Source organism: Saimiri boliviensis, chromosome 17 (genome assembly GCF_048565385.1).
Source record: "Saimiri boliviensis isolate mSaiBol1 chromosome 17, mSaiBol1.pri, whole genome shotgun sequence".
Taxonomy (NCBI): domain Eukaryota; kingdom Metazoa; phylum Chordata; class Mammalia; order Primates; family Cebidae; genus Saimiri; species Saimiri boliviensis.
The window spans coordinates 44,824,836-44,838,023 of record NC_133465.1 but is presented as its reverse complement, the minus strand read 5'-3'; the positions used below and the strand labels follow the sequence as shown (position 1 = coordinate 44,838,023).

At 51.7% G+C, this 13,188-nt stretch overlaps 1 protein-coding gene across 4 annotated transcripts; it reads left to right on the top strand.

Moving 5' to 3' along the window:
* The first annotated feature begins 2,230 nt into the window (after nt 1–2,230).
* ARL5C (ARF like GTPase 5C) lies at nt 2,231–10,769 on the top strand. 4 transcript variants are annotated; one of them, XM_010341813.3, is made up of 6 exons: nt 2,231–2,687; nt 3,274–3,334; nt 5,454–5,601; nt 6,374–6,457; nt 6,975–7,127; nt 10,084–10,769. In XM_010341813.3, the coding sequence occupies exons 1-6, from the start codon at nt 2,642–2,644 to the stop codon at nt 10,138–10,140; spliced, it is 549 nt and encodes a 182-aa protein (XP_010340115.1). In that variant the 5' UTR covers nt 2,231–2,641; the 3' UTR covers nt 10,141–10,769. The 4 variants fall into 4 exon arrangements, 1 of the variants encoding a protein (XP_010340115.1); XR_012514659.1 differs by lacking the exons at nt 3,274–3,334; nt 6,975–7,127 and adding an exon at nt 9,610–9,940 and having other exon boundaries at nt 2,603–2,687; nt 6,283–6,457; nt 10,084–10,161; XR_012514660.1 differs by lacking the exons at nt 3,274–3,334; nt 6,975–7,127 and having other exon boundaries at nt 2,603–2,687; nt 6,283–6,457; nt 10,084–10,159.
* Nucleotides 10,770–13,188: the final 2,419 nt, after the last annotated feature.

The following is a 13,188-nucleotide window of genomic DNA, read 5'->3' as shown; positions in this document are numbered from 1 at the left end:
ATGCTTCCTAAGATCCAGATCCTGGGCCTCAAAGCGAAGGCAGAGCTTCTCGTCTGTTTTTCTATTTTCTTATTTTCTCTTTTAATTATTTTATTTATTTATTTTTTAATCAGGCAGCCTCCCGAGCCAGAGTATGCTCAGAGAAATCCGCTCTCCTTGTCTGTTTATTGAATGTATTTCTGGCTTGCAGAGTGTCCCTTTCAATTCTGCAAAGAGGAGGTGGGGAGGGCAGCATGTGCTCAGAGGTCCCCCCCAACTCCGGGAAACAGACGATAAAATGCTTAAGACAAGGCTGCTTCCCTCAGCGCCCTCGGTGCCCCACCCCCCAGCCCCAATCTTAGCCCCTTGGTCTCCAAAGGCTGAAATGCAATCAGCCCAGGTGGACTCTGGCCGTCAGCTCTATCCTTCTAACTCTGGGCACCAAGCTGGGTGGAATGCATGTCTGTATTTAGTGAGCTGTTTTCCTTCTTCCTCCTGCAAACTTCCCAGCCTTCCTCGATCCTCTTAAACTTGTGTTCACCTTCCTTTTTTTTTAATACTCCCAAGTGCCATTTCTCAGGCTGTAGTTTAACTCATTCTGTCTTAGTCTGAGAGCAACACATTCCTCCTGTGTGCCGGGCTCTGGACCATGCAAGGAGAGGGTGGCACATGCTGGTGAACAAAATATCAACCCCACCCTAGGACACACAGTTGATGGGAGGAAACAGACTTGCCCGTCTATAATTCCAGTGTAGGGAGAAGCCCCATGTGGCTGGAGAACCAAGCCAGGGCTGGGGAAGCAGGTGGCTTTTATGGAGGGGAGCTAAAGGGTCTCAGGCATTCTCCTTTCTGAGAAGGTGAAAGGCACTCAAGGAGGAAATGAGCAGCAAAGGCACAGTCAGAAAGAGCTGGGCATGTGGGGGCAGGAAGCAATAGATGCAGAGCCTGGGAGACAAGCCTGTGAAGGCAGGTGGGGGCTGTTCATGGAGGATCCTGAATGTCAGGTGGAGACTCATCTGAATCCAGTGAGTAATAGAGAGCCATTGAAGGCTTATGAGCTGATGAAATTACAGACTCGGAGCTGTACTTTAGGAAGGTTAATTAGGATCATGGGGGAGGATGCCCTGGGAAAGGAGAGGTAGGGGCAGGGAGACCAGTTAAAGAGTTGCTACTGGCCAGACGTGGTGGCTCATGCCTGTAATCTCAGCACTTTGAGAGGCCAAGGCGGGTGAATCACGAGGTCAGGAGTTCAAGACCAGCCTGGCCAACATGGTGAAACCCTGTCTCTACTAAAAATACAAAAATTAGCTGGGTGCGGTGGCACGCGCCTGTAGTCTCAGCTAATCGGGAGGCTGAGAGACAATTACTTGAACCTGGGAGGCAGGGGTTGCAGTGAGCTGAGAATGCACTACTGCACTCCAGCCTGGATGACAGAGTGAGACTTGATCACGCACACACACACACACAAATACAAAAATTAGCCTGGCATAGTGGTGGGCACCTGTAATCCCAGCTACTCAGGAGGTGGAGGCAGGAGAATTGCCTGAACCCGGGAGGAGGAGGTTGCAGTGAGCCGAGATCCACCACTGCACTCCAGCCTGGATGACAGAGCAAGACTCCATCTCCAAAAAAATAAAAATAAAAATAAAAAAGAGTTATCTTCATGGAGGGTTGTTACCTTAGTGGAGGTTGTAAGAGGGCAGTGCAGTGGGGTGGAAGGAGATGGTGTCCTGGTGTGTTGGCTGGATCTCCTGTTAACTACCCCCGCAGCCAGAGGGTGATCTGCCTTTTCGACTTCTCTTTTTGTTTTCTGTTTTTTCCCAGCTTAAGCAAAGAAAGAAATTCACAGAAACTCCCCCTTCGATTCCCTCCCTCCTCCTGGCCTCCTGGTTCTCTGTTGGCCCCTGTACTCCTCTGCCAGGTATCTGGGGCCTCTCTGCAGGGTCTCCAGCTGGAGGATCTCTCTTCATGCTCCCCACTTTTGGGGGTCAGGAAGCTGTGCCTGGGCAGTGGGTTTGTCAGTCAATTGCAGGAGCACTGATTTATCCTAGAAGTTGCCTAGCACCAAAGGGAGACCCTGCCCTTCCCCAGGGGGACACACTTTGAGAAAGCCTACAAGGCCCACGCTAGTGAACCGACTGAAGATCTGCGGAGGGTTGGAATATTCTCCCAGCTCAGAGAGGATTGGTGAGCCCCGTCTGTCCTATACAGCTGGTAGGTACAGAAAATGGGTCGCCTGGGGTTTTGCTTCAGTCTAGTGCCCTAGACAAGGCACTCAGAGGAGGGAGGGCTGGGATCCGGTTCCGGGCACAGTGCTGAGTCTCCCCTATTTGCGGTGGTGGAGCAGTTCAGCCGGAGAACCCTGGAGTTTTCGAAGGGCGTGGGGAGAGCTGGAGGCTGGAACCCCCCATCCCCGCTCTTATTCCTTGGACCTCTCGGGCCCTCGACAGGTAGCTCGTAGTCACTGGGATGACTACAGCGCTCGCGAAGGGCCAGCGTCCCAGAGGGTTCCCAGGTCTGGTTGGTGACGCATGGGGCTTCCCCTGCTTCATAGGCGAAGCATGCCAGACCCTCCCCGGGGGGGCGGAGCTCCGAGCACCAGGGCCGACCCCTCTCCCGAGGCCGCTGAGTCCTCCTGTACCTGCCCAGCCCGGGAAGCGCCATGAGACAGCTGATAGCCAAGTTGATGAGTATCTTGGGGAACCGGGGTAAGGGACGCACAGAACATTCAAGCTAGCGCTTTGATCTCGCTCTCTTCTGGGACTCCTCTGATCTGGGGTCGGACGCACTGGGGGACCTCGGGCTCCAAGGGTCGTGTGTGGGCGCTCCTTGCCTGCCCGGCGGTCTTCCCTGTCCCCGTCCCCGCCTGCTCCTCTTGGGTTCCCGGGCTTCGGTGCGCCCCAGGACGCAGGGCTGGGCGAGCCTCCTTCCTTCCTGCTAAACGGCACCAGCGGCGGGGATGGGGAGCCGCTGCGGGTTTCCTGAGATGGTGACTTCACGTTCGGCTCTTTCTCCAGAAACTGTCTCTTGGCAAGCCCAGAGGCGCCCTGGACCTTTCAGACACTTTTCTTGAATGTGAAGGGAGGTGGGGGCTCAGCTTTTCTTTTTTTTTTTTTTCCCACGGCCCCGGAGTGGCGCAGGCGTTCGGGCTGGGTGGGAGCAGACGCGGTACGGTGGCCAGCGGTCCCCAGCCTGCGGGGGGCGCTCTCTCCTTCCTGGGTGGTCTGGTGGGGGCACACAGCCCCTTGGTCATCCGGTTTGGCCCTGACGCTGCCCTTCCTCCGATGCTTCTAGAACACGAGGTTATCATCGTGGGACTGGACAATGCAGGAAAGACCACCATTCTCTATCGGTTGTAAGGGACTCTCGGGAGGCGAGGGTAGAGGGCTGGGCCTCCCACCAGACTGACAGGCGTGGGGACCAATCACTGGAGCTCTTCTCAGGGCTCCCGGGCTCCTCTGTAGTCCGGAGGAGTGACTGGAAACGCTTCTTGGATCTTCCTAACACAGCGGCTCCTCGGTCTGGCTTTCAAATCCTGCACCGCACGGGCAACCGTAGCCCCGACTGCTTTCCTCCATCTACTCGGGAACGCTGCCAAACTCAGCTCCAGGCCTGCCAAGTGTCCCAACCTGCCTCTCTGGGCTTCGCTCCCTCTAGCGTCAGGTTCCTCCTTTCTCACCCGGGCCCCCTCTGCCTGTTAACTTTCTTCCCCTTCTTCAAACCAAAGACTCATGAGGCCTGGTAGCTCCCGGTCTAGCAAGCCTGGCACATGTGGGTGGTGCTGAGTCAATGCCGATCGCAGCTTTCCCCGATATTCGCTCTCTGGATGGTGGTACCGCTCCCATTTTAGAGCCTCCAAAGTACTTTACTTAGGACAGGCTTTCTCATGAAAAAGTAATACAGGCAAATTATTTCAAAAATATATAAAGGAAAATTTCAAACAGTGGAGGAATACGTAGTGAAAAGTAAGTTTCCTTCTGCACTCTAGCCCCTAGTTTTCCTCCTATTGTAACTTTGCGGTAACTTTTCAGAAGCATTATTTGCATATAAAAGCATGTGTATGTTTTCTATGTCACTTTAAACAAAGCATGTCTCTGATGTCCCTCACTGTGTCTGTTTCATTTTTCTAAGCTCTTGCTTTTCAGAGTGTGGTCTGCAGACCAGTCACACAGGCATCATCTGAAAGCTTATTAGAAATGCAAAACTGTGGCCTGGCAAGGTGGGTCATGCCTGTAATCCCAGCACTTTGGGAGGCTGAGGCAGGCGGATCACCTGAGGTCAAGAGTTCGAGACCAGTCTGGCCAATATGGTGAAACCTCATCTCTACTGGAAAAAAAAAAAAAAAAAGGCCTGGTGCAGTGGCTCATGCCTGTAATCCCGGCTAATCGGGAGGCTGAGGAAGGAGAATTGCTTGAACCTGGGAGGTGGAGGTTGCAGTGAGCAGAGATTATACCACTGCATTCCAGCCTACGTGACAGGAGTGCGACTCCATCTTAAAAAATAAATAAAAATAATTAGCTGGACATGGTGGCAGGCTCCTGTAGTCCCAGCTACTTGTGGAGAGGCTGAGGCAGGAGAATCACTTGAACCCAGGAGGCAGAGGTTGCAGTGAGCTGAGATGGCGCCACTGCACTCCAGCCTGGGTGACAGAGGGAGGCTCCATCTTAAAATGCAAAACCGACCAGGCATGGTGACTTATGTCTGTAATCTCAGTACTTTGGGAGATCAAGACAGGAGGATCACTAGAGGTCAGGAGTCCGAGACTAGCCCATGAAATGGGGTTTCCAACATGACAAAACCCCATTTCTACAAAAATTAGCCATGTGTGGGGGCCATGCGCCTGTAATTCCAACCACTTGAGACGCTGAGGCAGGAGAATTGCTTGAACCTGGGAGGTGTGATGGTGCCTGCACTCCAGCCTGGGCAACAGAGTGAGACTGTCTCAAAAAGAAAGAAATGCAAAACCCTAGGCCCCAGCCCAGACTCTCTGGTCAGACCCTGCATTTTAACAAAATGACTCAACACCACCCACATGTGCCAGGCTTGCTAGATGATTTAACTGCATATTAAAGTTTAAGGAGGCTGGGTTCTGTGGCTCATGCCTGTAATCCCAGCACTTTGGGAGGCCAAGGCAGGAGGATCTCTTGGCAGGAGCCCAAGGCCAGGAGTTCAAGATTAGCCTGGGCAGCATAGTGATACCCCATTTCTATAAAAAGAAAAAAAAGATATAAAGTTTGAGGAGACTGCTCCAAGATGTTTCCCCTCTCTGGGGTCCCAGCCAGGGCAGGGCTTGGTCTCACTCCTGTCTTCATTCCCCAGGGCCCAGCCCAGGGCCTGGTCCCCAGCAGGTGCTCAGTGAACCTGGGTTGACTTGTTCTGAGTTCGATTCAGACTGCTTTGGGAGTAGAGCATTTGGGGGCCAGAGCTGGCCATAGGCTGGACTGAGCTCTTGGTGCCCTCTCCTACCTCCCTAGCCTGACCAATGAAGTGGTCCATGCGTGTCCCACTGCCGGCAGCAATGTGGAGGAGATCATTCCGCGGAAGACCCACTTCCTCATGTGGGACCTAGCAGGGCAGGAGGCTCTGCACTCCACTGGGATCACATATTACTCCAACACCGAGGTGAGGAGGGCACCAGGCTGGAGGGTCTCCAAGGCAGCTGCGTGATATCAGACAGTCACGTAACCTCTCTGAGTCTTGGTTCCCCAACTTGTGAGATAGAGATTATAATGATTGGCAGGGCGTGGTGGCTCACGCTTGTAATCCCAGCACTTTGGGAAGCTGAGGTGCGTGGATCACCTGAGGTCAGGAGTTTAAGAACAGCCTGGCCAGCATGGTGAAACCCCGTCTCTACAAAAATTCAAAAATTAGCCGGGCGTGGTGGCTCATGCCTGTAATCCCAGCTACTTGGGAGGCTGAGGGAGGAGAATCGCTTGAACTCGGGAGGCAGAGGTTGCAGTGAGCTGAGATCACACCACCACACTCCAGCCTGGGGGACAGAGCGAGACTTTGTCTCAAAAAACAAAACAAAACAAAACAAAAACAAAAAAACAAACCAAACAAAAATTAGCTGGATGTGGTGGCATGTGCCTGTAATCCTAGCTACTTGGGAGGCTGAGGTGGGAGAACTGCTTGAACCAGGGAGGCGGAAGTTGCAGTGAGCCGAGATTGCGCCACTGCGCTCCAGCCTGGGTGACAGAGTGAGACTCTGTCTCAAAAAAAAAAAAAAAAAAAAAAAAAAGACAATTATAACGGAAGCAGGATGGTGAGATCTTGAGCCTGCATGGTTTCTTTTCTCTGAAGCTGGTACAGAGACCAGTGGGGAAACACAGTGGGCAGAAACACATTTACCAAAGAGAAAAGCCCGTCTCTCATGCTACCCTCTGCTGTCCAGTTCAGCATCTTTGTGATTGATAGCACGGACCGGAATTGGCTGCTGATTGCTCGGGAGGAGTTACGTAAAATGCTGGCCCATAAGGTAAGCCCCCTGCAGTTGGGAGCCCAATGGTACTAGCTGTGTGCCCTCAGGCTGGTCACTTAGCCTCTCTGAGATTCATTACTGATGTCACAGATTTTGAGAGCTTCTACACCAGCAGCATGGGCAGGGCTGGTTTATGCCTGACGAAGGGCATCAGTGCCCTCAGTGCAATTGACTACAGAAGCCAGAGGTGCTGGTTCAAGTTCTAACCCCATCTGTCATTCATTGTGGGACTTTGGACAAGTGACTTCACCTCTCTAATCCTCAGTTTCCCCAAGTATAAAATGAGCCGGATCATCCATTCCCACCTATGGGATTGTCATAAAGAGGCTTTCCATGAGCTGCTGGTGTCATTTGATGTGGTTGCTACCACTTTGGCAGGGCTCCCCGTTTCTGCCCCATCTGGGCATGGCCTCTCTTGCTGGGACAGCTGGAGAGGGAGCCAGAGAAGACCTGTGAGGTAGTAGGAAGGCTGGGCCCTAGCAGGCTGCCTGGGGCTGGGCCCCTCTGTCCACAGGCTTCTGCGGGATGCTTCTGTCCTGATCTTTGCCAACAAGCAGGACGTGAAGGACTCCATGAGCCTGGTGGAGATCTCCCAGTTCCTTACTCTCAGCACCATCAAAGATCACTCGTGGCATATACGAGGCTGCTGTGCCCTCACTGGGGAAGGGTTAGTGACTGCCCCACCAGGACCTCCAGGGCCTGGCTGAGCCAGTGGATGACTGACCATCAGAATCCTCCTCCTGTCTCTCTCCTGTCAGCATCCCGCTCACAGTTGGCTCCTGGGCCAAGCCAACTGGGCATCTCCCCGCCGTTGAGACATTGTGGGTAAGCCACGAGCAGACAGCATCCCGGCTCTCAGGGGCTTGTTCTAGTGGAGAGAGAGATAACGCTCCACCTAAATGCAATACATACATATATATATATATTTTGAGATCAAGTGTTACTCTTGTCACCCAGGCTGGAGTGCAATGGCACGATCTCGGCTCACTGCAACCTCTATGTCCCACATTCAAGAGATTCTCCTGCCTCAGCCTCCCAAGTAGCTGGGATTACAGGCATCTGCCACCATGTCCGGCTAATTTTTATATTTTTAGTAGAGATGGGGTTTCACCTTATTGGCCAGGCTGGTCTCGAACTCCTGACCACAGGTAATCCACCAACCTCAGCCTCTCAAAGTGTTGAGATTACAGGCGTGAGCCACCACGCCTGGCTGCAATAATCTTAGGTTCTGAGAAGTGATGTGAAGAATCCCACTGGATGCCAGTAATACAGGGGAGAGGGATAGGTCTGATTTAGTTCTGGTAGTCAGGGCTGGCCTCTCCTAAGAGGTGACTTTTGAGCTGAGACCTGAATGAAGAGATGGAGACAGCCATGGGGAGACAGCCCTGGGGAAACCTGGGGGACAAGCCTTCCAGGCAAAAATCATTGACTTGCTCTGACCTTCAACTTCTTATCTGTAAGGAGGAGACTGCTGACTGCTCATCATACCTCCCAGAGTTTCTGTAAAGTAAATGACACAATTCAGTCCACAAATCTTTCTGGAGGTGCTCTCCTTTGTGCCAGGTACTGTTCTAGGCACTGGAGAGACAGCAGTGAGCAGAACAGACAAAAATCCCTGCCCTTATAGAGCTTACTTTCCAGTAGTGGAGGCAGATGATAAACAAGAAAAATATATAATCAGTTAGAAAATGATGGCCAGGCATGGCAGCTCACACCTGTAATCCCAGCACTTTGGGAAGCGGAGGTGAGTAGATGACCTGAGGTCAGGAGTTTGAGACCAGCCTGACCAACAGGGAGAAACCCCATCTCTACTAAAAATACAAAAATTAGCTGGGCGTGGTGGTGCATGCTTGTAATCCCAGCTACTTGGAAGGCTGAGGCAGGAGAATTGCTTGAACCCTGGAGGTGGAGGTTGCGGTGAGCCGAGATTGCACCATTGCACTCCATCCTGGGCAACAAGAATGAAACTCTGTCTCACAAAAAAAAAAAAAAAAAAAAAAAAAAAAAAAAAAAAGAAAAAAAAAAAAGAAAGAAATAAAGAAAAAGAAAAGAAAATGATAAATGGCTTGGGCCCAGGAGTTTGAGAACAGCCTGGACAACAGAGTGAGACTCTGTCTTTATAACAAACAAACAAACAAACAAAAAAACCAAGAAGCCAGGTGTGGTGGCACATACCTGTAGTCCTAGCTACTCAGGAGGTTGAGGCAGGAGAATCACTTGAGCCCAGGAGTTCCAGGCTGCAGTGAGCTCTGATCATGTTGCTGCACTCCAGTCTGGGTGACAGAGCAAGATCCTGTCTTGATAAACGGTAAGAGGAATAAAGAGTAAGAAACAGAAATTGGGCCGGCATGGTAGTTCATGCCTGTAATTCTAGTGACTGGAGAGTCTGAGGCAGGAGGATAGCTTGAGGCCAGGAGTTGGAGTCCAGCCTGGGCAACGTATCCAGACCCCATTTCCAAAAGCAAAAACAAAGAAAAGGCAGATTGGAAGTGTGTGGAGGGAATGCTGCAATTGTAGGCAAGTTATCTGACAAAGGGCACTGAGCATGTAGCTACTGAATAATCACCTGAGGATTTGAAGCAACTGGGCCATGTAGAAAGTGCCTTACATCAGGCCTGGAAAATTCCCTTTCCTCTTATGTGTCAAGTAGAATCATGGCAGGCTGGGCACTCAGGTGTCTCTTTTTTTGAGGCAGGGTCTCAGTCCCCAGGCTGGAGTACAGTTGTGCAAACACGGCTCACCGAAGCTTCAACCTCCTGGGCTCAAGCGATCCTCCCACCTCAGCCCCCCTAATGGCTAGGACTACAGGTGCACGCCACTATGCCCAGCTAATTTTTGTCGAGACAAGGTTTGTCATGTTTCCCATGGCTGGTCTCAAACTCCTGGGCTCAAGCGATTCTCCTGCCTCAGTCTCCCAAAGTGTTGGGATAACAGGAATGAGGTACTGCGCCTTGCCCAGGCATCTTTTTGAAGAAGGGGAGACTCAGGCGAGTCAGTCCAAGGGACCACATATTTCTAGCAGTATTTTGCCACCCCTTGGGCCAGGAGAACCCTCTCCCACAACCCACAGTCAGTTCAATTAAATCAGCGTTTTCTTTCTTTCTCTCTCTCTTTTTCTTTTCTTTTCTTTTCTTTTTTTTTTGAGACAGAATTTTGCTCTTGTTGTCCAAGCTGGAGTGCAATGATGTGATCTTGGCTCACGGCAACCTCCTCCTGGGTTCAAGCGATTCCCCTGCTTCAGCTTCCCAAGTAGCTGGGATTACAGGCATGTGCCACCACGTCGGGCCAATTTTTGTATTTTTAGTGGAGACGAGGTTTCTCCCTGTTGGTCAGGCTGGTCTCAAACTCCCGACCTCAGGTGATCTGCTCGCCTTGACCTTCCAAAGTGCTGGCATTACAGGCCTGAGCCCCGACTCCCGGCCCATGTCTGCTTCTTCGCCACTAACTTCAGAGCCTCGAACAGCGCCTGATGCAAAGCAGGTAGTCAAGTTAGTTTGTCTCTGTTAATTGAATGACTGGATGTAACTTAGGTTCCTGCATCCACTCCGCTCTGGGTGCTGGGGACTTGAAGGCTGTCATTCTCTTGGTATATGCTGATTTTTCCTGTTCTTCCCTCCCTTCAGGCTGCAAGCCAGGCTCCAGTGGATCTCAGGCCATGGCTAACTGATGTCCCAGCCTGAAGCCAACCAGAAACTTTGGGGTTTTGCATGGCCCATATGGGTGGAAAACCAAGTGGCTATTTATCACTTTTCTATGGTTCTCTGGTGGGAGCAGCGGCTGCTACGGACAGTGGGATTGACACCATCCTCTCAACTCATTGCTGAGAAGCTGAACTGCATACCCTGGATTCCTGCAGACAGCACAGCAGAATAAGCTGCCCCTCACGCCATGGCCTCAGGCATCCTTTTTGGAGACATCAGGGAAATGCCACTGCAGAATTAGGAAGTGGAACCCTCTCCTCTCCTCAGCCCTCAGCGTCTCCATAGGAAAAATATGTGTGTGTTAGGAGGCCGATTAAGAGACCCCTGAGGCCAGGGGCAATGGCTCATGCCTGTAATCCCAGCACTTTGGGAGGCTGAGGTAGGCGGATCACTTGAGGTCAGGAGTTCGAGACCAGCCTGGCTAACACAGTGAAACCCCATCTCTACTAAAAATACCAAAAATTAGCAGGGCATGGTGGTACAGAGAACCGCTTGAACCTGGAGGCAGAGGCTGCAGTGAGCAGAGATATCACCACTGCACTTCAGCTTGGGCAATGAGAGTGAAACTCTGTCTCAAAAAAAAATAAAAAATAAAAAAATAAAAGAGACCCATGGAATTGCTCTTCATTTCCTCAAACACACCCGCACCGTTAGGCTTTTTGGCCCCTCAGCCATTTTTGTGCCATTCCCTTTGGGCAAAGGAGATTCCAGAAGGGTGAAGGAGGTACGCTTAGGAAGAGGAGGGCAGAGGCAAAAACTGGAAGGGAAAACCGAGGAGGACAGGACGTCCCAGAGAGGGACAGCCCTTTGCACTGCAGGGATTCCACTCTCATCTTCCCATTCCCCCTGGGGTGCTGGCTTTGGTCACAGCTCTTGGACTTTCAGCCACTCCATAGCATCCCCCTCACTTCTAGCGTCCTTCCAGTGTGAATCTCACTTCTTCCAAATATGCCAGATTCCTACAGGGGCTGCTTGTTTTGTTTCTTCGTGTAATGATTTTAAAAAATTGTATTGGGGTTTTTATAAAGCTGTAATACAAGATATTTTCTCAAGACACAAAAAAGAAAAATAAAAAAAGCTGTAATAAATGCTTCTGAAGACCGGGCGCGGTGGCTCAAGCCTGTAATCCCAGCACTTTGGGAGTCCGAGGCGGGTGGATCACGAGGTCGAGAGATCGAGACCATCCCGGTCAACGTGGTGAAACCCCGACTCTACTAAAAATACAAAACATTAGCTGGGCGTGGTGGCGCGTGCCTGTAATCCCAGCTACTCAGGAGGCTGCGGCAGGAGAATTGCCTGAACCCAGGAGGCGGAGGTTGCGGTGAGCCGAGATCGCGCCATTGCACTCCAGCCTGGGTAACAAGAGCGAAACTCCGTCTCAAAAAAAAAGAAAAAAAAAAAAATGCTTCTGAAAACTGCTCACCTCTTAGTTCTGCCTTCTCTGCCTGTTCCTCAAACCGGCTTTTGATCTGAGAGAAGGGGAGAAGCTATCCTGGGGCTGGAAAAGCCCAGGAAACAAGATGGCGATGCGGTCTCTTCATCTGTATATCGCTAGATCTGGGACGGTCCTGGGAACAGTCCTTTTCCCAAACCAGTCAGTGGACATCTGGGGAGAGTCTGGGCATAGATGTAGAGGACCCAGGATTCCTTAATCTAGTGGTTGTTTCCTAAAGCGTGACTATGGAGGAAAAACTCAGGAGTTCTAGCCATTCCCACTGTATTTTGTGCTTTAAAAAATCGGTATCTTGAAGCAACCCTCAGATTAAAACTTTAAGGAAAAGTGGGCTGGGCACGGTGGCTCACGTCTGTAATCCCAGCACTTTGGGAGGCCGAGGTGGGTGGATCACTTGAGGCCAGGAGTTCGAGATCAGCCTGGCCAACATGAAGAAACTCCGTCTCTACTAAAGCACAAAAAATTACCCGGGCATAGCAGCTGGTGCCTGTAATCCCATCTACTCAGGAGGCTGAGGCAGGAATATTGCTTGAACCTGGGAGGCGGAGGTTGCGGTGAGCCGAGATCGCACCACTGCACTCCAGCCTGGGCAACAAGAGCAAAACTCTGTCTCTAAAAATAAAAATGAAAATAGCGCCGGGCGCGGTGGCTCAAGCCTGTAATCCCAGCACTTTGGGAGGCCGAGGCGGGTGGATCACGAGGTCGAGAGATCGAGACCAACCTGGTTAACATGGTGAAACCCCGTCTCTACTAAAAATACAAAAAATTAGCTGGGCATGGTGGCGCGTGCCTGTAATCCCAGCTACTCAGGAGGCTGAGGCAGGAGAATTGCCTGAACCCAGGAGGCGGAGGTTGCGGTGAGCCGAGATCGCGCCATTGCACTCCAGTCTGGGTAACAAGAGCGAAACTCCGTCTCAAAAAAAAAAAAAAAAAAAAAATGAAAATAGCAAAAGGGAGGCTGAATACCACACCCGTATCCCACAGAAACTTAACGTTAATAGTATGGCGTGATGGGGGGAGAGCTCGGTGGTAGAGCATTTGACTGCAGATCAAGAGGTCCCCGGTTCAAATTTGGGTGCCCCCTCTGCTCTCTGGAGTTATCGCGTTTTGTTAGACTCCGGAGGTCCCGTAAAGAATTCCGCACAGATAGAATGGGAAGGAGTCGCAGGCCCTGCCACCCTCTTTTCCTTTGCAGGCGAGTGAGAACGGAGTCCTGGCCCCTACCAGTGGCTCAGCCTGTGTGTATATCCGAGAGTGGAATGCAGTGCGAGTGAGAGCGAGGAGCTCCGGGCTGACCCTTGGAACACGGTGCGGGTGGTCCAACCTCGCAATGGCAGGGCGGAGGCGGCGCACCCCCAGGCCGGCCTGGCCAGTGACCGCGACGGCTCTTCCATCGCGGGAGGGAGGCTGAGTTTCTTTTTTCTTTTTTCTTTTTTTTTTTTGAGACGGAGTTTCGCTCTTGTTACCCAGGCTGGAGTGCAATGGCGCGATCTCGGCTCACCACAACCTCTCGAGTTTCTAAGGGCTGGGCTGGGGAAGACAGGCCCAGAGAAGCCGCGTTAGCACGTGGGAGG

Coding starts and splice junctions, on each gene's coding strand:
- ARL5C (XM_010341813.3), top strand. CDS start 2,642: ATGAGACAGCTGATAGCCAAGTTGATGAGTATCTTGGGGAACCGGG. Junction 3,335..5,453: donor ACCACCATTCTCTATCGGTT/GTAAGGGACTCT, acceptor CTACCTCCCTAG/CCTGACCAATGAAGTGGTCC. Junction 5,602..6,373: donor CATATTACTCCAACACCGAG/GTGAGGAGGGCA, acceptor TCTGCTGTCCAG/TTCAGCATCTTTGTGATTGA.